The 26,668-nt window shown below is 39.9% G+C and overlaps 1 protein-coding gene across 1 annotated transcript in view; it reads left to right on the top strand.

Moving 5' to 3' along the window:
• The window catches only part of sf3b3 (splicing factor 3b, subunit 3), a 36,123-nt gene extending 12,970 nt beyond the window's left edge, over window positions 1-23,153 (top strand). Inside the window, exons 13-27 of the mRNA XM_068603130.1 lie at window positions 1,710-1,861; window positions 3,096-3,251; window positions 5,016-5,171; window positions 5,828-5,971; window positions 6,105-6,227; window positions 6,368-6,522; window positions 7,095-7,269; window positions 9,590-9,795; window positions 13,215-13,371; window positions 16,314-16,439; window positions 19,065-19,277; window positions 19,441-19,539; window positions 21,317-21,460; window positions 22,250-22,354; window positions 22,458-23,153. Of these exons, the coding sequence (XP_068459231.1) occupies window positions 1,710-1,861; window positions 3,096-3,251; window positions 5,016-5,171; window positions 5,828-5,971; window positions 6,105-6,227; window positions 6,368-6,522; window positions 7,095-7,269; window positions 9,590-9,795; window positions 13,215-13,371; window positions 16,314-16,439; window positions 19,065-19,277; window positions 19,441-19,539; window positions 21,317-21,460; window positions 22,250-22,354; window positions 22,458-22,598 (2,252 nt within the window). The 3' untranslated portion in view covers window positions 22,599-23,153. The remainder of the gene's footprint in view (window positions 1-1,709; window positions 1,862-3,095; window positions 3,252-5,015; window positions 5,172-5,827; window positions 5,972-6,104; window positions 6,228-6,367; window positions 6,523-7,094; window positions 7,270-9,589; window positions 9,796-13,214; window positions 13,372-16,313; window positions 16,440-19,064; window positions 19,278-19,440; window positions 19,540-21,316; window positions 21,461-22,249; window positions 22,355-22,457) is intronic.
• The last annotated feature ends 3,515 nt before the right edge of the window (window positions 23,154-26,668 follow it).

Genomic DNA, 26,668 nt, shown 5'->3' with positions numbered 1-26,668 from the left:
GAAGTGAAGCGCCCAGAAGTGAAGCGGCCCACCAGGAACTCTCCCGATTACCCACCCCGGGCCTGGTAGGGGAAACACTGACATGGCTATTTTCTAATCTTCATGCGTGTTGTCTGCCAGTAGTTTGTGCTATAGCTTTCTTTGCTAAGTTTTCTTAAGATTATAAGGGCTGCAACTAACGATTATTTTAATCGGTTAATTATTTTTTCAAATTAATCGGAATAAGAAACATTAATTTGCAAACTATCATCACAAAAACAGAACTGACAGTGCAAATTCACAGCGCAAACAATCTCAACAATAAATAATTTATAAAAAATAAAGAAATGCAAATCAGAAAACAGGATTTGTTTGAACATCAGAACTTGTTCTCTACACTCACAGACACACACACACACACACACACACACACACACACACACACACACACACACACACACACACACAAACGCTCATATGCGCACACACTTACAGACAAACAACAAATAACTTACGGACTGCAATTTACCGAAACAAAAGTTATTAATTAGATATTGAATCCTAAATCCCACCAACACTTCCTCTGCATGAAGCCACATTATATCGGATTGTTGAACGCAGGTCTGTGTTCTGCACCTCAAAAGGAGATATTTATGCATTGCTTCTTATTTTAAAATAAAGACGTTATCTAACCCAACAGTGTGGCTCAAACACGGGGAATGAACTCGCTAGCGACCTAACGACAACGGTTAGCCTAGCCAGCAAGCAACGCGACTATGCAGTGACGTACGAGAGGGTACAACGGGCTGCACCAGAATCTCCTGGACCTGGTGTCTGCTTTGCAACTCAACTTGTTTATTCAATACTCAAACATCTGTGACTTATTGGGTGGTGTAATAATCGCGCGGCACATTGAATCGATAATGAAATTCCTTTGCCAACTTTTTTAATAATCGATTTTATCAATTCGTTGTTGCAGCCCTAAAGATTATAATAGCAAGAATATGGCCACATCAAAACCATAGATTGAAGCCATTTTGAATGTTTTTTTTGCACATTTTCTGTCGACATGAGCTGCAGCTTATAGTGGAAGAGTAAATTTGTTTACTGGCTGTGCAATTCATGTCAGATTTAAAGGATTAAATCCAAAGTGGCAAATAACAACTCTGGATCTAACCAGTGTAACGGAAGCTAGAGACAGCTTGCTGATCAGGCAGAGGAATTGTGCAGTTCCTTGGGATTAGACCATACTCAGGGTCTATCAATGACTACTCATTTCTGTATATATCTATAGAATAGGAAATAAGAAACCTGCGCCATTTTCTTCTGTTTGAAAATACATGTCCGTCCATCCATCCATTTTCAGCCGCATATCCGGGGTTGGGTTGCGGTGGCAGCATGCCCAGCAGGCTTCCCTCTCACCCGCAATATTTTCCAGCTCATTCTGGGGGACCCCGAGGCGTTCCCAGGCCAGCCGGGAGATATAATCCCTCCAGCGTGTTCTGGGTCTTCCCCGGGTCCTCTTCCCAGTTAGAAAATACATGTTACAGATAAACGTCTGTAGCCATTTTCCTTTTTTTAAATAGCTGTTGAAAATTATGTCAGACATTACATGTGGCATTGCTATGATTTAGATTATTCATCATATTTAAAACCATCTGCATTCGTTTTTCATTCAGTAATATCCTTTTTTCTGTACTTTGCTTTCCTCTATTCCTTTCTTTCATTAGATGAGTTTGATGCCTACATCATTGTGTCTTTCGTGAACGCCACTCTGGTCCTGTCCATCGGAGAGACTGTAGAGGAAGTGACAGATTCGGGATTTCTTGGAACAACGCCTACTCTCTCCTGCTCACTGCTCGGTGAAGACGCGCTGGTGCAGGTGGGTGTTCTTTAAACATCTTCGTTCAATCCTGGACATCTACTGGACAACGGTTGCATACAAACAGTCTTGAGACTTATTTTATTATGTCACATATACTGCAAAGATAAAGAAAGTATAAAATTGATTGTCTCTCTATCCGTAGTTTTGTGATGTATAGAGAATTTGAGATGTTAAGCCATACATGTGTATTCCCCTGTAACTGATTTATAACATGATACACAAAATCAAACTTAATGCAAAGTATTTAGAATTGCAACACCTGACTGACTGCAACATCTTGTGTATCCTGATTAGGGTTGCAAAATTTCGGGAATATTCAAAGTTGGAAACTTTCCATGGGAATGAATGGGAATGAACGGGAATTATCGGGAATTAACAGGAAATTTTGGGGTAATTTAACTGTATTTACCTTGTCATAAGCAGACATGCGTGCAAACATTTATAATACAACTTTTAAAAATGACTTTTTTGACATTCCAAAAGCCACAAATAATGGAGGTGATGGTGTACTTTTGTGTGGACATACATACGTCCTACTCTACTGCTGTAATAAGTCTATTGTATACAAATAAACTTGGTATTAAAATGAACATGGCTTCAGTTTACCAAGTAATCAATATGCTAATGAGAAACAGTGTTGGGAAAGTTCATTTTCTACATGAAGTAGTTCAGGTCATAGTTTATCATTCAAAATTTTGAACTAAGTTCACAGCTCCAAAAAATGAACTAGTTCAGTTATTTTCTTTCAAAATGTTGCACCTATAATTTAAATCTCTATCTGTCTGCAATATCGCTCTTGGCCTCTACGCAACTCGGCGCTCTCTCACTCTCCAGGCATCGGGCTGAAAGGTTCAGACGCAACACTGATGACAAAAACAACAGAATGTTTTATGTTTACGTTTATGTTTCTGGCAGACGATGTTCCCAACGAGCTGCATTCAGGGTCCAGCTGAGGTCGGCGTGCATAGTCTTGTTCTCAACTATATTTAAGTTCCCTGTTTTTTGCTTTCGCAAAAAACTTAGGCACATTTCTTTTTTTCAAAATTCCCAAAATTCCCGAGCCAAAATTCCCATTGAAACTTTCCGGAAATTTACCGGAAACTTCTGACTGCTTCCTACCATGCTGCATCTGTAACGGTGAAGTGTTTGGAATAAGAAAAGCAATTAACGTCATCATCTTACTGACTGTCTTCCCATCCTATTTCTTTTCCCTCCCCAATTCTCGTTACAGGTCTACCCAGATGGAATTCGCCACATCCGAGCAGACAAGCGTGTGAATGAGTGGAAGACTCCTGGTAAAAAAACCATTGTCCGCTGCGCTGTGAACCAGCGGCAGGTTGTTATCGCACTCACCGGAGGGGAGCTGGTCTACTTTGAGATGGACCCGGTAAGACAGTAGTTGTAAAGATTGCATTTTTTGTTTTGGCTTTTTTGACACATTGGTTGCGTTTCCCAGATTCGTTAAGACGCTCTTAGCGCTTAAGAGCGTCGTAGGAGCTGTGAAAGAACGACATGTTTCCCAGAGTCGTTCTTCGCTTAAGACGCTCTTTTACTAAGAACGAAACGTAAGATCGGTCTAACCCACTCTTAACAGCCTTCTTAGCGACCAACGCTCACTGCAGCCTCGTCAGGGAAAGTTATATCTGACATTCAAATGAATACTTAAACCATGCATAATGATGAATGTGCGCCCACAGCTGCAGAGCACTGACGCAAGAAAAATGATAGCATAAAAAGAAAAAAAACGATATAAAATTAAAGAATTTCCCCTGTGTTCCTGAAGCTACATAAAAAAATGAATCATCATTAATATCAATCATTGCGTTTTCACACGCATTCGGCATCTGCATATGAGTTTACGTTAGCTATAAAAGCATCAACAACCCTGTGGTATTCCATAGATGTCAGGGAAACTGACAGGTGTAACTGAACTCGGCTGGACCTCATCAAGAGAGGCTCCACGTCTAAAGGCGTTGCTGAAGTCCACGCGTGAGAAACACCATGGCTGCAATACGGTATAATCTCCCTGCTAACCAACAGCGTCGCCGTGCACAAAGCCAGATAGTTTACATAAATGCATATGTACGTCAGCACTTCTCCCCACTTAATGTGCTGTCGGACCAGGCTGTCCAGTCCAAGTGCCGGCTTCCCCGTGTGGAGATCCAACGCCTCGTCACGCTAGTGTCACTACACATTTAGAGGCCAACCTACTGCAATGTTGCCCTCAGACTGCGTTTTTAAGCAGTGGGGAGCTTCCTGGAGGTGGTGGGGGACGGCACCGGCCTCAGCAAGGCATCGGTTTCACGCAGTGTGGCAGCCGTGACACCGATCTTCCTGCGCCATGCCCGGACAACATCACAATGCCCACCATACGGGACAAGGTCCGCCAGGATCACCGTGGATTTCATGCCATGGCTAGCAACCCCCGGGTGATTGGTGTCGTGGATGGCACACACACACGCACGCGCGCGCGCACGCGTATCGTAATTGCACGTGGGGACCACAGGGCGTTGTGTGTGATTTATGCGTTGATAAAGTGGTGGGTGATCGATTAACCTGGCATCGATTGATTTAGTTTCAGCAACACGGCGGTGTACAGCTCCCACTAAGAGCGCCTTAGGAAGCTTCTTTGGCCAGATCTTCAGAAGGCAGTTAAGAACGCATCTGGGAAAGACTCGTATCTTAGCACTCCTTCTTAGCGAACCCTTCTTTCGAGCCTTCTTAAGTCCTTAAGAACAATCGAATCTGGGAAACGCAGCCATTGTGAATGACATTTATTGACGACATAAAACACTCTTTTTCTTTGATAGTCCTATGTTCATTTTGTATTACTATTATTAAATAAGGGTATACTTGTTAACCTTCATTTGACAAGTATGTCATTCACACAGGAATACACAAAAAAGGCTTAACCTTTTGGTTAATTTCATGTAACCAATTTTAGTTATTGAATTACCAGAATACATACTATGTATGATGTATATTGTCGTAAATTGTTATCGAGTTATAAAATTACCTTATCAGGATAGAAGATTCTGGCTCTGCATTTAAAGACAAACTAAATAGTTCTCCAGTACCATAATAAACACATGAAAGAACTGAACTGACTACAGCGTAATACCGTTTCTCTCTTTGTGTCCTTCCTCTCCAGTCCGGTCAGCTGAATGAGTACACTGAGCGGAAGGAGATGTCTGCAGATGTGGTTTGTATGAGCCTCGCAAACGTTCCACCTGGTGAGCAGCGTTCGCGATTCCTGGCCGTAGGACTGGTTGACAACACTGTCCGAATCATCTCTCTGGACCCTTTGGTATGAACAGATATACTCGTTTGTAAATTAGATGAACGGATCAGCAAATATAGCAACAATTTGGGTTTAACTTCACAAATCCAAACTGTTGTGTAAAGTCAGGGGTTCTCATTTGTATTTTTATAATTACGATAGATTTATTTAACCAGTCGTGCCAGTAAGTTGGTGTAATGAACAGACTAGACTTTTTATGTAACAATACCATGGCTTTGGGTGTCAACCGATACCAAGTACGATCTTATAACAGTGTTTAATTAAAGGGAGTGTGATATTTGGTGGCATTTAGTAGTTATGCTGTAGATTGCAAGCAAAAAAATGTCCCTCTACTCGTCCCTCTGGGAAACTATTTTGGTTTGTTATGGCAAGGAGCTACTCTTGCCAATACTCTGATGAAAAACAATAAGCAAAGTCCCATCCAGGATACTAATAAAGCAGAGTCTGGCTTTTGATAAGTTAAAAAATCATATTATTTATTAAATAAAAGTTTCTATTGGCTCCTTTTGTTGAAATCAATGCTGATTTTCTCAAATGATTCCTTGTTCCCAAAAGCTTCAATCAGCCTTTTGATAAACTAAAACAAGTTAATTGTTATTTGTGTTACACAGCCTTCTGTATGTTGAAATATTGTCAACCTTGTGAATCTTTATCACGTTCAGGACTGCCTACAGCCGTTGAGCATGCAGGCCCTACCGGCCCAGCCAGAGAGTCTGTGTATTGTTGAGATGGGAGGGGTCGAGAAACAGGATGAACTTGGAGAAAAGGGAACCATTGGCTTCCTCTACCTCAACATAGGACTTCAGGTAGTCATTCTCATTCGCCAAACTGAGTCGAGAAACTTTGTTTTTCTAGCACATCCGCTTTGTTGTAGAACAGATTTTTGAACACTTAAATCTATGCAGGGAAAAAAATATGTGTTTGACCCCTATTTCGCAGAACGGTGTGCTGCTGAGGACTGTGCTGGACCCAGTGACCGGTGACTTGTCAGATACCAGAACACGCTACCTGGGGTCACGACCTGTCAAACTCTTCAGAGTTCGGATGCAGGGACAAGAAGCTGTATGTGACTGAAACATTTACATGCATCAATACACGTAAAAAAAATCCAACTCTATAACAAAGTCTCATTTTTGTCCTTTTTTAAAAGGTCAAATGAGCATACATTGAATTAAAACGTGTCTCTCTCTTCTCGCTGACAGGTGCTGGCAATGTCTAGTCGCTCCTGGCTTAGCTACTCGTACCAGTCTCGCTTTCACCTGACCCCTCTGTCATATGAGACTCTGGAGTACGCCTCTGGCTTTGCCTCCGAGCAATGCCCTGAAGGCATAGTGGCCATTTCCACCAACACACTGAGGTATGGGTGCCACACTGCATCATGGCCGACGCCTTATTTGTTGTCAATTTAGAATTTTTAGAAATATTTGAGAATAGCCGCAATTCCATTCTTTGCCGTTTATCACACAAAAGTAAATAATAAAAATCTCCTATTTATATCATGACCGCTTCACATTTCCTGATAATGTACTACACCTCCGCCAAGTGTGGTAGGACAGCTCAATGGAGGACACAATGACACCAAAGTGTAATTTGATCATGATAGAAACATTGCATTTTCCTCTCAAGCCGACACAGAAAAACAAATGCATGTTTCTATATCCTCTTGGTTTGACTATTGCAAGGCACTCTGGTCTGCTGAATAAAAGCTTTTTTTAAATGATTTTAGCCTGTGCTGTTTTAATTTGGCAGCGTGAAGTACTTTAGGCTGCATGATTGTATGAAAGGTGCCATATTAAAAATAAAAGAATGAAAGAAAAGTGTCTTAAGTAGAGAAGCATATATCCAACTTTGTTAACTTGAGGGATACAGTCGTGCTCCAATCATCTGTAACTGCCTTCTCCTGTTTTCTCTTTGTTTTTTGTCTGTCAGAATCTTGGCTTTGGAGAAATTAGGAGCAGTCTTCAACCAGGTGGCCTTTCCTCTGCAGTACACTCCCAGAAAATTTGTAATCCACCCGGAGACAAACAACCTAATTTTGATTGAGACGGACCACAATGCCTACACTGAGGCAACCAAAGCCCAGAGGAAGCAACAAATGGCAGAGGTAAGAAAAAGAAAGTCATCCTTTATTAATCCCTTGGGAAAAGTATTCTCTGCATTTGACCCATCCTTGGTTTAGTGGGCTGTCCTGTGAGGCGCCCAGGAAGCGACCACTCATCCCCCTGAGCTACAACTGCCTCATGAGGTGCAATGTCAATAAAATGATGCTGTAATGATTCAAATGGTAAAACTAAACCAATTTCTCCGTAGAGGTTATGAGGATCTAACAAGCAATCTTTATTAGTTTAATATTTATTCACAGTAACGTTATGTCAGTTTGACGGTGGGAAAAGTTAAGATTTCTGACCTAACATTTTAATTTAACTTTTGAGCCCTAGGCTATTTACTCAATACCAATACAGTAATGTACTCTTCCTATTTTTTGTGTGCAAGCAATAACCAGCATGCAATTCAACTTTCAATTTTATAAATGTACAATTATTAGTGTTACAAACAGAAAACTGTCTGTGCCACGAAGTGTTGTGTTGTGCTTGTTAACCCTGTTAAAGGCCGGTAATTGTGGGTATTAATTGTTATATAGTTAAATACACAACAAAAGTTTGAACCACGACTGGAGTTAGAACCCTGACACATAAGTACTCTGCTGCGCTTTCAACATTAACCTGTGAAATAATAATGTTGTTGCCTGCACTTGTTATGGCTTAGCACAGCTTGCTGACTACACTACTGTTTCGCGGAAAAAATACCGTGAAACAGTCAGAATCTCACAAAATACCTTGATATGGATTTTGAGCCATACTGAACAGCCCTACTGACTCATGATTTGGGTTTACTTTTTTAAATTTTATATCAACCTGAAAAGAAATCTGATTCATGTAACTGTTTTGTTCGCTTCGGTTCTTGCCATAGTTCTTGTGAGTTATGGTCTGGGCAGTAGACCACTTGGGGCCTGTATTCCTGTAACCTGATGGGTGAACACAGATGGGTGGATCAAACGTTATCTGCTTGATCAGGCTATTTTAGCGAGGCTGCAGAAAATGTCAACAACTCTCAGAATGTGATATATTGGCACAAACGTCCACATGGACTCATGGATGAACTGATATGAAGTTTGTGGTCGAAGGTCACTGTGACTCTTTAAGTAAATATGAGTAATTTTATCAGTCATAGTTTTGAAAGACAAAGTCACTACTTTGTGTCTAAATATTTTCTCACTTAATTTTGACAGCTTTTTTTAAAATTTAGTCTTGCTTTGTCCCATCATATCATGCATTCATCAAAAAATCTCACCCATGATCCTCTTAAGTGTGAAAGTTGTTGATTTTTTTTTTTTTTTACACAGACCCAACAATGTGGCGCTCTGTAAACTCAAACTGCCTGAAAACTTCTGAAAGTGAAAACATTGTTTTAAGACTGCATCGTGTCCTCTTTACTTTTTGTCCCGGCCAAAGTGTAAGGCTTATCAACATGTGGAGCGTGTGTCTCTTGGTAGTGGTCACTTTATTGGATATTTGAAGTAATTATTCATTGCCCTCATTTTAATAGTTTCTGTACAGCTGTAACATTGCTACTAGTGTATTACAAACAATGGTGCACAATGGAACATCAGCAAAATGTCACACTTTAGGGGCAAGTTGCGGGCCGATTTGGCTTTCATTTAAAACATTTTTATTTTTTTTAAACATTTTAAAAATGTTTTATTTATTTGTACTTCTTAACTGTGTATTGTTTATGTTGTTGTTATAAAGCTCTTTGTGACCCTGGTCTGCGAAAGGCGCTATACAAATAAAGATTATTATTATTATTATTATTATTATTATTATTATTTTATGACTACTTAACTATACATAACTTTTATAAACTCTGACATTTGTTAAACTTTAAGCTTGCATCATTAATATTAAAGGACACACTGTGTAGTAAGTCAGTAAAATAAGATGTGTATGAAAACAAAAAATGCATACAAAACGGTTGTTTATAAATAGAATGTTACACTGAGGTACATGCATATATGTGAAATACAATAACTTACTAGGACTAGCATATCAAGTTTAAGTTTTTTTTTTTTATTCAACAACTAGATGGAGTCTCTCTGTTACTCACGAATGTGGATGCTCATCAAGAAATATGGAAAGATGGGGTAATAAAACATGGCAGACTCAGCCTTACTGGTTTGAGTGTCTAGAGTGACACCAAGTTTGTCCAGGCTCATGGTATATTCAGTCTAAGCCACTTACTACCCTCTGGGTTGTGAGAGCGGTTCCCGAAAGAAGTTTATTAGAGATGATAGCCCAAGCTGGTCTAGATGCTTTGGTATCTCCTAGGCTGACATGCTTTGTTCTTTATTGCTGTTGCCTCGGTAGGAGATGGTGGAGGCTGCTGGTGAAGATGAAAGGGAACTGGCTGCTGAGATGGCTGCCGCCTTCCTCAACGAGAATCTCCCAGAAGCCATTTTTGGGGCACCCAAAGCTGGAGCCGGACAGTGGGCCTCACTTGTGCGCCTCTTTAACCCCATACAGGGTGTAACGCTGGACCAGGTGCAGTTGGAACAGAATGAAGCTGCGTTCAGGTGAGCAGGTTCAATTTCATGTGTACAAAGTATTCAGATAAGGATAGACTGAACAGACAGATGGATTGCAAAAAGGAGAAAGCTCTGTGCCCAAACATGGAGTAGACCTGACATATGAACGCACACACAAGACCTATAGACATGAGTTATTACTGTTGGAGAAATGGCAGAGTGATGAAGCTGCTGCCAATCCAGCATACATCTGCAGGAAAGCAATATTTCAACTGCTCTAAAGTCTTCCATCTGCCTCTGCTTTCACAGAACCATGTTGGGCATGTTTTTCTATATAGGCATCTTAAAATATGGAAAACTCTTGTAGAATTTACTGGCAAAAAAAACCCTTACTCCCAGACTAGCCTTTCCTCCTGCTACCAGCCTTTCCTGCCAGGATGTGAATCCACATTAGCAGAGGGTGATGGAGTAGTGAGTGTGTCAGTTTTCTCTGTTTTTCTTAAACCTCGGTCAATGCTTTGATTTCTGAAATATTAAGCAGTTGTAAATATTCCTCTTGCTGCTGTAGAAACGTTTTCGCTAAAACATTTTTTATTGAGTTCTAAATGGATTATTTTTCTTTCACAGTAATATAAAAGATCAGAAGAAACATGCCATCATAAAACCAAGTGTGGGTTGTTGTGATGCTTCAAGCGTTATGAAATGATTCATAAACAGGAAGGAAGATAATTGAAGGGACTGGAATGATAAATAGATATGAGAAACGGCAAACTGTGTTGTAAAATTGTAGAGGGAAAAGGTGAAACTCTGGACTATCTGAAGCGCAGGTAATCAATGATGAAGTAAATGTTCTGCATGACACATTGTCATAGTTTGAAATTCAAATTGGTGTGTGCGTGTTGGTTAATGAGTAAATGAAGTCCAGAGATCCCGCCAAAACTCCCAGTGTCTCATAAATGTTATCCAAATCTAAATCTGCCCGGCAGCCATTGTTACATTTATAAGAAACAAACGGGAGAAAGAAGCTTTTTACAGTTTTGTATTTTCTGTTATCTGGTGGTCAGTTGCAGGTTTTCTCTGGTTATGTCCTTATTCCCAAGAAATAGAGTCATCGTCATCTTCCTTTCCTTCAGTAACCAGCTCACCCCACTCCGGGACAAACTCTTTTCGCATCCATGAAACGGAGAAGAGACTGAGACAGTAATGTTAGCTGGTTGCTATGTTTTTATAAAGTCCTGACATTTTTTGCTTGCTGTCTCTGCACACTGACACTGTCTCACACACTCACTCACTCACTCACTCACCCACTCACAATAACACCCACTCACAATAACACTCACTCACTCACAATAACACACACTCACAAATACTCTCACTCTCTGCAGCTAGTCTTAAGGGATGTTTGAGAGGAAATATTCTTCCGTTAGTTGGAAAATTGGAAATGCTGCATATATTCATGTAAGATTAACCCTGTAAGAAACCAAACATAAAAATAAAATCTAATTAATTTTTTTAAGTCGGATGATGTTTTAAGAGTCTTCTGGTGCAGATAATGAAAGATTAATTAAAAAAAAGTTTTTAGGGAAATGTAATATTGCAACGTATTGCAGAATTTCAGCATTTGCTCTCAAACTGTCAGAACAAATACACAAAACAACTAATGTTGTTTAATTTGGAGTGTGTATTGCTTACATAGCACTACAGTACATTTCATTAATAATCAACCAACAGTCATATTTTTATGACTCATTTATTTTAAAAAGATAAAAACTGTATGAAATGTTATACAAAACATAATGAAAACTTCAAAGAATCAGTGTCTATTGTTTACTTGCAATGGTAGTCCCAAAAGCAGTGAATATTCTTTCACGCAATGTGTGCAGCGTTCTCTTGTCTTTACCGGGAAATGTGCGACCATGTCCCTGCGCACATCGGTTGGTTGTTTACGTGCCCTCTTGCCTGGGACCCCATTTGATGGACTCACATTTCCAAGGGATAGTCTTCTCTAAGCAGTCACTTGATCCACAATCAAGGAGCTGAACTACTAATTGGACACTTGTGAAGAAGTTGTCTGCATAAACCTTGTAGTTCTGACCTCCTGGAAGCGTGGAGGCGAGCTTTATCACAATGTCCCCTTACATTCCAAGTTCAGATTTGGCTCATTTTCCGTCAACACTGCCTTGTGACACAACAAAGTCACAGATCATGCCAGAGATTCCAGTTCTGACCCACAATTGGAATCCCCATGGGTGAGGTTTGCCTCGCATATACTGTTTTATGGTGCTGGATTTCCCCTAGACTAGAATCATCTCATCCACAGAGTTGTGCTCATCGGGTACCACCTGCAGGCACTTCTCTCTGAATGAGTCAAGCCACGGTCTGAGTTTCCACAGTTTGTCTTTCTTCATCATGGACTCTGGCATTCTCAGGTTGTTAACAAAATGTAATGTCAACAGGGATTGGAACCTGTTGCGTGACATCACATCAGAAACCGGGGTGTAGTGCGTGCCTGACTCCCGGTACATACAGACCCCAGTCATATACGTCAATGCAAATTAATCCTATTCAGGCAATACGTTCCACTGATGGCACACAATACTGTCTGGCTAGCCTAATGTGCTCTCTACTCTAACCCATTTGTAAAGTGTGAATCTTCAAATACATTATATTTCTGTAAGTATCCTGTATCTGAACATTCGAGAAGTGAAATGTCTCCATGTAATGTGCAAGGTGCACATGCTATTTTAGCTGCCATTTTCACCCAATGTTGTTATATTACAACAGTGACATAACAAGCTGAAAATCTAATGTGATGCATTAATTCAACAATAAGTTAGTATTTACATGAACTACATATTCGAACATCACCAAAAAAAAACATTTCACTTCCTTTAAATGTTGATGTATCCAGTTGAATGAAACAAGGAGATGCGCTTCCAGGAAAGTTTGCTGGTAGAGTGAGTTCATGGCCTTATGGCCAGACCTATATACACATTTACAATCCAATGGCATTGCAAGACAATCGGACCCATTGACTATGTAAACGTGGTCTTTAATCAAAAAACGTTTTTGCAAATGGGTTTTTTGGAGAGATAAAAGTGACGTAATATTACAACAAGGGGTCTTACAGGGAAGAACATTTCTTTTTATTAAGCCATGGGCACTTGTAGTTACCATATTTAATATTGTTTGTTTTTAGTTTTTCACATAGTTTATCAATGTAAGAAAGTGATAGCTGCTGTTTGAGTAATCCTTTGAGTCCTTTTGATCATTTGCATTTATTTAGCAATTAATTTCCATATTATCGTAACACGCCTAATTAGGATTATAAGTGGTAAGTAGTCACCTTCCAGCAACCTAAATATGCAAGTGCCTCTGGTTAACTCAATGATGTCGACTCAAACTTCTAAAATCTCCCAAGAGCCCATAACTCAAACCTGTCTTTTCCTTTGTTTGATATGTTTCAGCGTTGCTGTGTGTCGTTTCCCCAACACAGGAGATGATTGGTACGTTCTGGTGGGCGTTGCCAGAGACATGATTCTCAACCCCAGATCAGTGGGCGGTGGCTTTATCTACACCTATCGGCTCATTAGTGGAGGCGAGAAACTGGAGTTTGTGCACAAAGTGGGTTTGACTCTTAACTTTACCAAAATGCAATTGTAAATTCGATTGGCTAATCTCTTTGTTTGCAGGTTTTTTCTTGGATATTTATTTTTTATCGGCAAAGCAATAGATTGCAACTTACTCAAAGTTACTACCAAGCTAGGGCGGTGTGTTGGTTTTGACCAAAACCAGCTAGTACCAGGTAGTATTAAAACTTCTCCAGTCAAACAATGCCTTCTATGGATCATTTTCTGTCCTGATTATCAATATAATTTGTATGGGCATTAACCCTGTAAGACCCAAACATAAAAATAATGTCTAATTATTTTTTTTTAAAGTCAGATTATGTTGTAAGAGTCTTCTGATGCAGATAATGAAGGATTTATTTTAAAAAAATGTTTTTGTAAGTTTTTAGGGAAACGTAACATTGCAACGTTAGGCCTTGTTGGCAGCAGAATTTCAGCATTTGCTCTCAAACTGTCAGAACAAATGCAAAAAAACTACTGGTTAATTTAGAGTGCGTATTCCCCACATAGCACTAACAGTACTAACATTAATCACCCAACAGTCATATTTTTATGAATCATAATTAATTTTAAAAACATTTAAAAAAAACTGTATCAAATGTTATAGAAAAACTATAAAGAATCAGTTTCCCTTGATTACTTGCAATGGTAGTCCCAAAGGAGTTCCTTTCCTCTAAAAAAGCAGAGACGGAGGTTGCACTTCCTGCAGAGCATATTGGAATATCCTTTCACGCAATGTCTGCGGTGTCCTCTTGTTGTATTGACCGGGAATTGTGCAACTATGTTGGTGGTCAAGTATAACTAATTCCAATGCAAGTTAATCCTATTCAGGCAATACATTACACTGATGGCAAACAATACTGTCTGGCTAGCCTAATTGCTCTCTACTTACGTTTACAAAAGGAAAATACAACCCACTCAGAAGTCTTACATCCCCACATCGCAGAACATTTACACCTTTCTTACTCTAACCCATTTATAATTATTCAAATCTGGTTTAAACTTAGAATTATAACAAATAACCCATTTGTAAAGTGTGACTCATCAAATACATTATATTTCTGTCAGTATTTATCCTGTTTCTGAAGATTTGAGAAGTGGAATGTCTCCATGGAGTGTGCAAGGTGCATGCTATTTTAGCTACCATTATGACCCAACGTTATAAAATTACAACAATGACACAACAAGCTGAAAATCTAATGTGATGCATTAATTCCACAATAACTTAGTATTTACATGAACTACATACTCTAACAATCACCCAAAAAAATATTTCATGGAATTTATTTACTTCAATGTTGATATATCCAGTTGAATGAAACAAGGAGATGTGCTTCCATGAAAGTTTGCTAGTAATGAGTTCAAGGCCTTCTGGTCAGGCTTATATACACATTTACAATTCAATGGCATTGCAAGGCAAGACAATAGGACCCATTGACGATGTAAATGTGGTCTTTCCTCAAAAAACGTTTTTGCAAATGTATTTTTTGGAGAGATAAAAGTGACGTTATATTACAACGGGTCTTACATTAATACACAAATACTTAGCCAATGGCTGTAATGCTTCCGCTGCAGTTTTGCCGGTTGGTGGCAACATTGGCATGCTTCCACATTGTGCCAGTCGAACCCCCTGCTACTATTCCTTAGCTTGCTAATAGATGATGCAGGTTGCATTGTGAGGGCAGGTGCATAATTATGAATCTGCAGGGGTGAGATTGCGAAGCCTGGTTTTAACGTTACAGGTCCGTGATTAATGTAAAAAAAATAAATGCATGGCACAAGGGGAGTGAAAGTGAAATGTGACCAACACATTACTGGGGTCAGACACCTGTGTATATAGTCTTCCTTGGGAGAAGTGAGATTGTGTCACATAACAATTTAGTTGGGTGTAGAGTGTATTTATGCCTCGTACAGCTCTTTAAAAAAAAAAGAAAGCGAGATGAATAATAAGTATGATTTTGACGAGAGAGAGAGAGAAGTGTTTTTATGTACAACAGGCAGAACCACCTTAAGGAAAGTTTTAAACACAGATCTTCCCTCTTGGCAACTCCCCAGAAATCTGTGCAGGGTTGAGGCTCTAAGGGTGAATCAGCCCACATGCCTTTTGTTACCTGATATGGATTAACAAGGGAAGTGTGTCATGATTGTTGTTACAGTGGTGTCTGCCTGTTCTTTCACGTTAGAGGAATTTCCCAACCACTTAACCAGATCAAATAGTTTCAATAAGTCCACCTGAGTTGTAAGGGATCAGCTATACAGGGACCAATATGAAGTACCATCCTTTTCAGATATATCATCTGTTCCGGCCTAAAATAAAACGTTAGGACGTATGTTTTTGGGGGATAATTGACCTTTTTTAAACTCGCATCAAAGCAATGACAGGCCACAGGAAAAAGCAAAGTGTATCGAGATGAACAGGCTTTCCTCTCTGCTCTTAGACCACATCCTTTTTTTATTAATCATTGGAAACTTTTTTTTTTTAGAAAAGCTTTCCAAGCGCTTTTCCAGAAAACTTCAAACTTGTGACCACTAATCTTTTTCGTTTGAAAAATTCAGTTTACAAAAAAGCAAAAAATAAACAGCCGGATTGGCTGATGTTTACTATAATCTTTAAAGTGGGGTGTAGGACACAGCAAAACACATTTTAAATGTTGCTGTTTGCTAGTTATTAACATTTATACATACAAATGTTTGTTCATTAACATTTATACATACGAATGTTTGTTCTAACGACCACTAGAACAACCACTCTTGGCCACTCTTCACACCTTCTTGAATCACAGTTTTGTCCCAGGGAGAATTGGTCTCGTGCTGAGTTTAGTGGGACATTGGACCCCACTTCAACAAGATGGCCTTGTACTCCTGAACAAATGTGTTTCTGTTTAAACAAACCAGATGCCTTGAATAATCTTCTTAGCTCTGTGTTTTGGTTGTCAGACCCCGGTAGAGGACGTGCCTTTGGCCATTGCTCCATTCCAGGGACGAGTCCTGGTTGGAGTTGGAAAACTGCTGAGAATCTACGACCTGGGCAAAAAGAAGCTGCTCCGCAAGTGTGAAAACAAGGTAAGACGAGGACACACTTATCTTTGTGCCTAATGCATCTCTTTATGGTCTGTTTGTCTAAAATAATCACTTTACCAGCAGTCACATTGGGCCTCGTGCAGGAAGTGATACACACACAAGAATGTCTTATAATCCAATTTATATGACTTAAAGTATAGTGATCGGTGCAAGGAACTGCTCCAATCACATTACTTTTATGGAATAAAGAAATACACTGATCCCAATTAAGATAAAATCCTTGTATGATGAGTGAGTGTTCAGCTTCTCACGCATCATGGAGCCACTATCCATCATGTTGACTTTAACTGTTAAAGGTTTCGGTTTGTTTTTCACTCCCTTATTTGAATATCGGTCAAATAATAAGGTTGCGCAGTTGGGCGGCGCGGTTTAAATAGCACCCCACAATGACAAGAAAAGGTTTTGAGTAGAATATTCTAAAAAACAAAGCTTTATTTCAAGAAAACAGTTCTCAACACTGTTCAATAACAACTATCAACAAACTGTTACTGTGGGCATGAGAGGTTCAGAGCAGAATAGTTTGACCAGCCGGAGTCGAGTGGCATGACGCCATGCCACACAGACATTGACGTTTCATAAATATTACTATCTTTGCGATAATACGACAGATATATGGTTTCAAATCTACGTGTGTGTGTGTGTGTGTGTGTGTGTGTGTGTGTGTGTGTGTGTGTGTGTGTGTGTGTGTGTGTGTGTCATCAAAAAATTATAACTATTCACGTACCAGCACGGATTTCAACTAATTATATTGTGACGTACATCGTCAATCTGCAACTTTTAGTGACGAGGGAGATGTGTGCGGAGCAATTGTCCTTTAGCTGCATGTCACTCTACATTTTAAACCCACTTTTTAGCAGTCTAATAAAGAATTTTATTTAAATAAATCCAAATATTCATATTATAGAAGCCAAAGAGGCTCCAACTTCCATTTCACTGTGACTTTAATAGCTTAATTTGATAAATGAAACTTGAGTATATTAATTTAAAGGTGCCTTATATGTACCTTTTTTAGAAACTAAATAAGCCGTTCAGCCACTGTCTGTGGGTAACTTGGGGAATTTTCAATAGCGATGAATGCTGGCTTTTCCCTCCAAAGAAAAATATTTTGGTTGGAGAGCGCTGATTTTAATTTACTTTAATTGTTTAATTAAATAATGAATCTCCTGCTCTATTTGTGGATTAGATATAATTTGAAAGCATGCCAATTTGTGGATTAGATATAATTTGAAAGCATGCCAATTTGAAATCAATCACACTAAAGTCTTCTAAAGACAAAAATGATAAGACAACAGTCTTTCTGTAAATGTTTGCTTTTTTACGAATAAATAATAACCTTCAGTCAGTATTTCTCTGTGACTGTGTGACAACTGACTGTCAACTTTGGGGTCCGTGTCCACTTTTTCTGGCAGAAGAAAGCGTTTCATCTAAGTGTTTCATCTGAAAAGCGCCCTGCACGCTTTCTCTAATGTGTCTGATAACAATAACTTTGTTTGACAACCCCTGTTTGAATGTTGCTGGTGATGCTTGTCAATCAGTGTGCGCCCGTTTGATCTGCTCCCAACAAATGGGCGTTTCGGCCTTTGTTATGTTTGTTTCTGTCTGACGAGCCAATACAAGCTTTGCCCACATTTCTCCAGTGACGTCACCAGCGCTTTCCTGCAAAGATTAGAGATTGTTAACTTGAAGTGCTCAGAGTAGCCGCACGAAAAAAGCAAATTCCTCCGAATAATGCAGCTCTAAATGAGTTTTATTTAATAATCACCAGAAAGAACCACAGACGTTTGGCTCGGCTTCTTCTAGACGCCGTCCTGTTATTGGAGGATATGAGAGGAAATGTCCTGCTTTAATCCATGGTCTCACGAAAGGCACTGGATCAAATTTGTCCAAATGTCCATTTAGGTCCATAAACAGACATGAAGACAGGCTAATGGGAGCGGTCTCATCACACAAGCCGTTGCGTCTCTGGCTGGCTGTCATTTACAACAGAAAAGTCTCCCAGGCACTATTTGTAGTTGTGATTAAATGTTTCGCAAGTTATTTTTATTCAAACTAAATGCCATTGATAAGCTTAAAAATACATTTCAAGATGTCTCGCAATCCAAGGGACCCTCAGTGTTTCGTACACTTGGCAACTGATGACAATTCAGATGTGAATCATTTAGACTTTCAGCTTTTGTAAGTTTCTCCAATAATGTCTTTATCTATTCTACTGTTATAAAGCCGCCTGGTTGCTTGTAATGTTCTAAATAAAAAGTTCAATGACAAGCAAGTTTGAACGTGCATAGGCCTCATTATACAAAAACAATGACATGTAAATCTCTTGGAATATATACATTGTAATATGAACCCATATTACATGCCCACTGAGAATAAATTGGTTAATGCAAAATGTACATGGCTAGTTTTAAGAGACGGACAATGATCGCATAATATTTCAATGTTGCATACAAAATTTTATTTCAAAAGTAATTATTGGCTTTGAATGGTGCTTGAATTGCATTTTGTAATGATCCATGTATGAACAGTACATTGTACATTGTGAAACAATATATGCAGTACATTGTGCGTTTGTGTCTTCTGAGTGTGCTTGATTTCGGTCCCGTTTAGCACGTTCCCAACCTGGTGACTGGCATCCACACCATCGGCCAGCGGGTGATCGTGACTGACGTTCAGGAGAGCTTGTTCTGGGTTCGTTACAGACGCCACGAGAACCAGCTCATCATTTTCGCTGACGACACGTATCCCCGTTGGGTGACCACGGCCTGTCTGCTCGACTACGACACCATGGCCTGTGCTGACAAGTTTGGGAACATCAGCATTGTAAGTTTGAGGATGGGGAGTGTTGTATTGAATGGAGAGAAAGAACACACTGAAATACACTGTATAGTATATAATGCATCAGATTCAGGACAATTGTAAAAACCTCTGTAGCCCAGTATGACTGAAAAAATCCATGTCTTCATTTTCTATTACATGTTCCCAGGTTCGTCTACCCCCCAACACCAGCGACGATGTGGATGAAGACCCCACAGGAAACAAGGCTTTATGGGACAGAGGCCTCCTTAATGGAGCATCACAGAAGGTAAAACAACTGACCAACAGATTATTCCTCAGCGTTTGTCAGACCGGCATGTAGAGCAAGCAACCGTTAGTTTTAATGTTGAAACGCTAACTTCAGCCTTTGAGTAGTCTTTCAGAAACAAAGTTTTTTGTTGCGCCGCACAAGTTTTAATGATACAGGCTCCTTCTACTGGCAAAATGTCAAGCATGTCTACTAGTCGGCCTCCTACGCTGTTTTGACCTTCAACCACCAATAGAGACGCATGCACATACACAGACTGCATAACATCGTCAACCACAAGTCTAACCTACTCACAAATGCAAGTGTGTGTACAAACACGTTTTTGCACTGTTTTTCGCAGATTGCAGAAACTCACAGAACAACTCATCCCATATTTAAATGCTGGTCAAAAACTGTTTAGGTAGCAGATGCAGTGGGAAATTCCCTTGAATTTAGACATTATGTGTTGGTTCCAGTTTTCTTTGTGACACAATGTTTGTCAGCTATTTTTGTCTGCGCGCACATTGATTGAGAATTTGGTTTGAGTTTAGAAATGTACTGTGTCTTCATTTAGATGTGGGTGAGCCTGGAGGAACTTAATTATCCATACATGGCTTGGCTAAATGCTCTCTTCCATTAGATTATATGCATTCCACTTTTATTTGATTAATGTATCTCAAAAGATCAAGCTCAGGGAGACAAAGTAGTCCGTTGAGCAAGATGAAAGGACTGCCTGTCTTAACCCCAAATGTCATATTGTGTGGGAGGATGTTTTCTGTCATGTAGTCTCCTGCATTATTACAGGCCTTTCCTTAAGGCCTGTGATAATGTTCTTTCCTCAGTTCCTCAACGCTAAAAAACTAAAACATCTTTTGAGTCATGCTAAGCCTTTATTGGCCAGTGGACTCATTTCCACTGTTACAATCCCCCATAAAGGAAAAGATGTGCCTCCATGAACGCTGCAGTTTGTGACCATGAGCCGAACTACAGCCTCACAGAGCATGGCCACAGAGGTTTAAGCCAAAGTCACGCTTCTCCCTCAGTTGTCTTTCTTCTGTTGTGTGCTTTCTTGGTCTCATGGCATCAGTGTCCTATGTATGCAGTTTACTCAGACTAAAATTAACGTTTTATTGCTTCAGAATGCTGCATTTGTATCTTGGCTGCATCCTGATTATTACCTCTAATTATTGACAAAGCAGGGTTTTGATGGTTATTGGATTAGATCTAACCATACGGACCAATTTCCTCTGTGTGTCTTCTTTGTGACCTTGGGACATAGTTCATGTGCAGCTTTTTCAGGACAGATGATCTTAAGACATGAAATGGTTTCAATGACACAACTGATGTCTTTTAATATGATCTCATAAACTTATGTCTCTATAAGACTGCATACAGATAAAAACTATCGGTCTTAATCAATGACAGGAAGACAAAAGGTCTTTACAATTTCATTGTAGGCTTTCTTTAATCTGACCTGCCAGATGGTTTGTTACAACAATTTGGAACTCGGCGGACACAAAACATGTGCCAAGTGATTTAATCAACAATCGGTCAATCAAATTATTATCGACGCAAGTTGGGAGCAAAAATATGTAATAGACAAGGAAACCCATTAAATATGTTAACGTGTATTTGAATTGAGGGTGTCCAGATGTGTAATTGATAATTAATTAACAACATCCCTATCTGTTGGTGTTTCTGACTGAAGTGATCATCTGGTTGGGTTCTAGAAGAATATTGCTTCCTTTTAGAACGTGATATTAGATCTATAAGCTTGAAATCCCCATTTTATCCCCAGGCTGAGGTGATCGTGAACTACCATGTTGGTGAGACGGTGTTATCCCTCCAGAAAACCACGCTAATCCCTGGAGGTTCAGAGTCCATGGTCTACACCACTTTGTCTGGAGGCATCGGCATTCTGGTCCCCTTCACCTCACATGAGGTATAACGCACGCACACATGTCATAAGAAGATAAGGCCCTCGCTGCACTGCCTGGTGAGCGGCGCGTGATGACTGGCTCGCTGATTGGCTGCGTCCCTCTCAAAAAAAAATGTTGCTTTTGTCAGCCCTTCTTTCTATGTAGAGTTGGTCTTTCATAGTGTATAGTTATTACTTCATGTTCTATATTTTAAATTGGACAGAAAACAAGTGTTTGCTCATTCAACAATTCTAAGCCGGTTCTCTGTTAATTTAAGAAGCCTGTAACTTATTTTCTGCTGCACTGTACAGCAAATGGATCAGAATATAAGCCTTGTGTGCACATGTGCACATATGACTGGATTCTGTCCACGCAAAGACACAATAATTTGAAAGGAAATGAGCAATGTTGAGTTACAAATATATATAGACCTCAAAACTGTAGTTATTTTACAGATCCGGTCTGATGCCAATATACTGTCAAAAGATCATTTTCACAGTCTATTTCTGCTGTGGGAAAATGTTTGGAGCCCTTGAATCTGGAGACAGCAGATGTGCTGCCAAGCCATGAGTCTTCTCTAACCCGTCCACATGAACGCCAAAATGAAAAGAAAGAGGTTCCGCGATGCACACGCAATACTAACACAGGAGTGTGGCCCGGCCGTAAAGAATTATGGTTAATGGGAGCGATCTCATTTGATGAAAATGTATTTTCTTAACTCTGTTTGACTGGCATGTTTTTTGGCCATTTTTGTGGCCACCTTATTTATTATTTCCCTTATGTTTACCGTTTTTTTTTTTTTTTTTTTTCAGGACCATGACTTCTTCCAACATTTAGAGATGCACATGCGCTCTGAGTTTCCTCCACTGTGCGGCAGAGACCATCTCAGCTTTAGATCCTACTACTTCCCAGTCAAGGTTGGTATTGTTTTTATGCATCCCCTTCAGATGTACATTTCAGCATTGTGGACTATTAGAAACCAATATGTGTCTTTTTTGTCATCTTGGTGTTTCTTTCCAGAATGTGATTGACGGAGATCTATGTGAGCAGTTCAACAGTATGGACCCTCATAAGCAGAAAAGTGTGGCAGAAGAGCTTGACAGAACGCCGCCTGAGGTTTCTAAGAAGCTGGAGGACATTCGCACTCGCTACGCCTTCTAATAGTACACCTTTTGTGCAGCTGGTGTGGACAGAGATGCACTCATTAGGACCATTACACACACAAATCCTTCTCTGCCACAGCATGCGTCTCTTCCAGACCTACATTGAGTGACACTTATGGTTTGTAAAAATTTTGACTGTGGGCAGATGCACACGAGATAACATGGAAACATACCACAGTTTGTCACATGCTTCTAATTCCCGCACATTGCGCAGTTATGATGTGAATCACATGTACCTCTTTGCAAATACCTGCAATCAAGACTCGAAAGGTGCGAAAACCCACCCACATAGCTGTGCCGGCATCCCGGCATTTTCAGAGAATGTCCCTTGAGTTTTTTCCCCCAACACGTATGCAGCAACCCCATTTAATGAAACATGGCTGAAAGTGGGGGCAAACTTCACTCTCAATAACGTTTCGAGATATTGTCGCCACAATTGAAGACTCCTTGAATGCTGAGAATATTTTTAGTGTCTGTTATTTAGCAATAAGGTGGTATTTCAATTTGTGTCTTTTATCTTTGATCTCGGCTAAATTAAACAAGTGTTTTTGTACGGTATGATTTTTTCATTGTGTATTGATTAGTATAATGTCATGATGCATATACCACAGACCAAGATGGTATCGTTAAATCGCTCTTAGCCCATTGTCGTACCTATGTGTAAACATGTTGGCTCCAGGCGCTTTAAAGCATATAGCTGACTTGCAACTGGGAACCAAACAGGAGTCAACGTCTGGCCCAGTCTAAAACTGGGGCCACAATTCAACAAGTGTTGCCATATACTGTGGCATTAGATGATTGCTTAACTTGAACTAAAAAAGTGGGTAAGAGAACGCTGAAGGTTTGCACTGGGTGTTGTTCTTCTCAGTCCTGTAAATTCCCAACCTCAGCCACAGGCGCAAACATAGCATTCCTCAGTAGTCACTGAATTTAGGGGTTTGTGGGATAGGGGCCGTGGTCTGTTTTTGTAAATAAAGTAGTTTTTTTGTGCGTTATAATGCCATGAGTTTGTCATTTCCTGCCACTCTGTGTGAGAGCCATTCCTGGATTCCCAACTGTATTGGTCTCAATTAAATTAACACATTAGAGCTCCAATGTTACACATTTTGCTTTGTCATAGTGTTGGTATTGGAACAGCTTTCATGCTGTTTTGGTTCAAAGTTAAATATTATGGTTTTGATTTTAGTTTTTGCATCCAGAACATCCACGCAATTTATGTAACAGTCTAAAAAGAGCCAACTCCAAATTAGGTGTTAAATCTGTTCAACATTTGAGTGAGATTAGACAATCGGGTCCGGTTGGGATGTGTTGATTTGAGTTGGTAGGTTACGAAAAGGGTTCGGTTTAGTTCTAATTAGATCAACGGCGTCGGTTTTCTTGTAAAGTAGATCACAAGCTGTGAGACTCCAAAGTTGCGGTTGATGGGGAAACCTTTCTAACTCTGATTATTTTTGTCCAACTCTTCCCTGGACTTTTTCTATATTAAATGCGTAGTTAAATATTTTGGGAAATGTGCCTGCTCACTTTCCTGCCAAGTAGTTATAACTAAGTATACAATAGATATGCTATTCTTGTACCCTCGGGCAATAGTTACCTTATTGTATGCAACGCCAACCATGAGAGTGACACCTGAGCAAAGAAGTGAATAAACACATATTCCACATTGTGTGGTTATGAACGGACAACTATTTCCGAATGGGTAACCAGAATATAATGATTTTGTCCCATTGTAAAGAATACTCTTCAACTGCAAAGACCTCTTATCATATGTGAAAAGTTTCACCACTGGGGGAAACTAAGAACATATTCAGGCTAAACCTTCCCACTTCAAAAAAAAAAAAAACTCATGTGGTTAGAATTCTATAAATCTCTGCAAAGCAATTGTTTTAAGTATGAGCATCAAAGCGGCACCCTGCAGTGACTTTGATTAAAGGATGCGCTCCTCATTCAAGTTAGGGAAACGGAACGTAACATCTGGATCTTTGTAGTGTCAACATGTTGCAGTGCCCTTAAACTTAGGACATCTGATACTGGGAGCATCAAACTCGCACTTCCTATCGCATGAAGACAATACGATTGGAGAAGTGGGGAAATCTCATAGCTCATGACTCGTTTCGTCGAATTGGGCGATGACACTGTTTCATCATTGCCTATTACAGTTCAGGTACAGGTATGTTCATGTCTTCACTCCTACCGGAGGAACACCTTCTGTGGTTAAAACAGTTGATTTTTCTCCGGCTGAGGTTCCAGTCATGCTGCCTTGACCGAGGAGGCATGTGGACCTATGGCTGTGGTGGCACACCTGGATAAAAGTACATTTTAAAATGCTAGAAAGTTAAAAGATACCTTTTTTTTTTTTTTTAAATCTCTAAATTCATAAATAGACATGTCACAAGAAGAGAGAGTTGATGACGCTTCATACGCACTGAGTGGTTGCGCTCCAGTTCCTTCGTTCTTCTTAACAAACCCTGATTTTTCACCTGCAATTTTTCACCTGCACCAAACACATTGTGCTTAATTTTAGAGGACTTAAGTGTATAAATGAGGCTGTTGTCCTGAACAAAGATCTGCTCTGTGTGGCCAGACCCCGCTATGAGAACGGTGTTGGGCTTTTTTCCTGCCCTAATGTGTGCAAAATGTAATTTCAAGACTTTGTGGATTTTGAAAAGCGCTATATAACTTGAAATTATTAAGTGCCAGTCTGTTGACTACTTTTGGTTGCACAACACGGCCGAAAGGAACCTCAGTGACTGTGCTACTCCACCTTTTATCAGACAAGTAGCTTTCAACATCACTGGTGACCTCTTCCCATGTGCCTAATTTAGGCTGCATCTCGGTATTGTTTAGGGTTCATGACTGGGATGATGTTTGCTCATTTCTTATACTGCTTGGCCACCTCTACATCTTTTTTTTAAAAGAGAAAGCCTCTATGCTTGACTGTGCCTCTAAAGTTAAAAACATGTCTGTCCTCTAGTGTGCTTCCCTTGTCTTTGTCTTTGTTTTACTTTGGTCTTGGTTTCAGCTGCAATGCATGTTGCATGCTCCTCAATTGCATAACTTCACTGTGAAGAAAACAATCATTATAATGATAGGTCCTCTGCTTGTTTGTGCTTTTATGAGGAGCCATTGTGTAGTTGCGCCCACACACAGAAGAACCCTGCTTTGGTTTCCTGCCATTGTCGTATATCTGCGTGCAATTTGCATGTTCTTGTGTTTGTCTGCTAGGTCTTCATCCAATAGCTCAAAGGAAATCAAGTTGGGTGAATTATAGACTCTCAGAAGCTCATATCAAAGCAAGCTAATGTGCTATGGACAGGTAAACTGACCAGGATGTTGCCTGAGTCTTTACCCTGTGCATGCTGGGTAGACACCAACCCCTTTGTAAAAAAACATCTTAAAAGTAGACTTTTCTAGAAAAGAAATTAAATCCCATCCTGATTAGATGACTTATTCTTTTTTTTTTTTGGACAGCTTTCCACAGAAGAAAGATCTTGTGAGGAGACAGTTAACGTTTTACAATTAATTTTGAATTCTCACAAGTTTGTACTTGGATGGCAAAGGTACTGATGCTTCCGGAATGACCAGGACAAAGAAGGAAGATTCTGGATGTTATTTCGATCAGTACTGGCTGCTGTGGCTGACCGTATCTTTGCCGTTCGGTCTGGTAAACTCTGGTGTAGGGCAAAGCAAAAAAACTAATGGAATAGCACTTTCATCTGCTGGTCAACCTTGACATTTTGTGACTTCAGGTATTAGTCCAGTTAGTTTTTCGTGTTAGTCAAAAGACTCATGTGTCGTATTAAAGTTATCGTCAACCACCCTCTTTTCCTGAAACCGCAGAGAAAAGGAGGATGCTCTGCAGCAAAGTAAAGACAGCTGGTGACTTTTCAAAGGAGCGTGAGGCTGCATGAAAGGCTTGTGGTGAGTCCTGGCAGTTTGAGGACGCACGTATGGAGCCTGTGCAAAGGAAGGGTCTTATTTGACTGCTGGGGATGTGAAGTCCACTGCAGAATAGGGCATTGCAAGCTGGGGAGGGTGAGAGCCAGGGGCTGGTATAAGCACACAGTG

The sequence above is a fragment of the Clinocottus analis genome, unplaced genomic scaffold (assembly GCF_023055335.1).
Source record: "Clinocottus analis isolate CAN_PGR_092001 unplaced genomic scaffold, fCliAna1.0.p SCAF_6, whole genome shotgun sequence".
Classification (NCBI taxonomy): domain Eukaryota; kingdom Metazoa; phylum Chordata; class Actinopteri; order Perciformes; family Cottidae; genus Clinocottus; species Clinocottus analis.
This window is presented reverse-complemented; position numbering and strand designations above follow the sequence as displayed.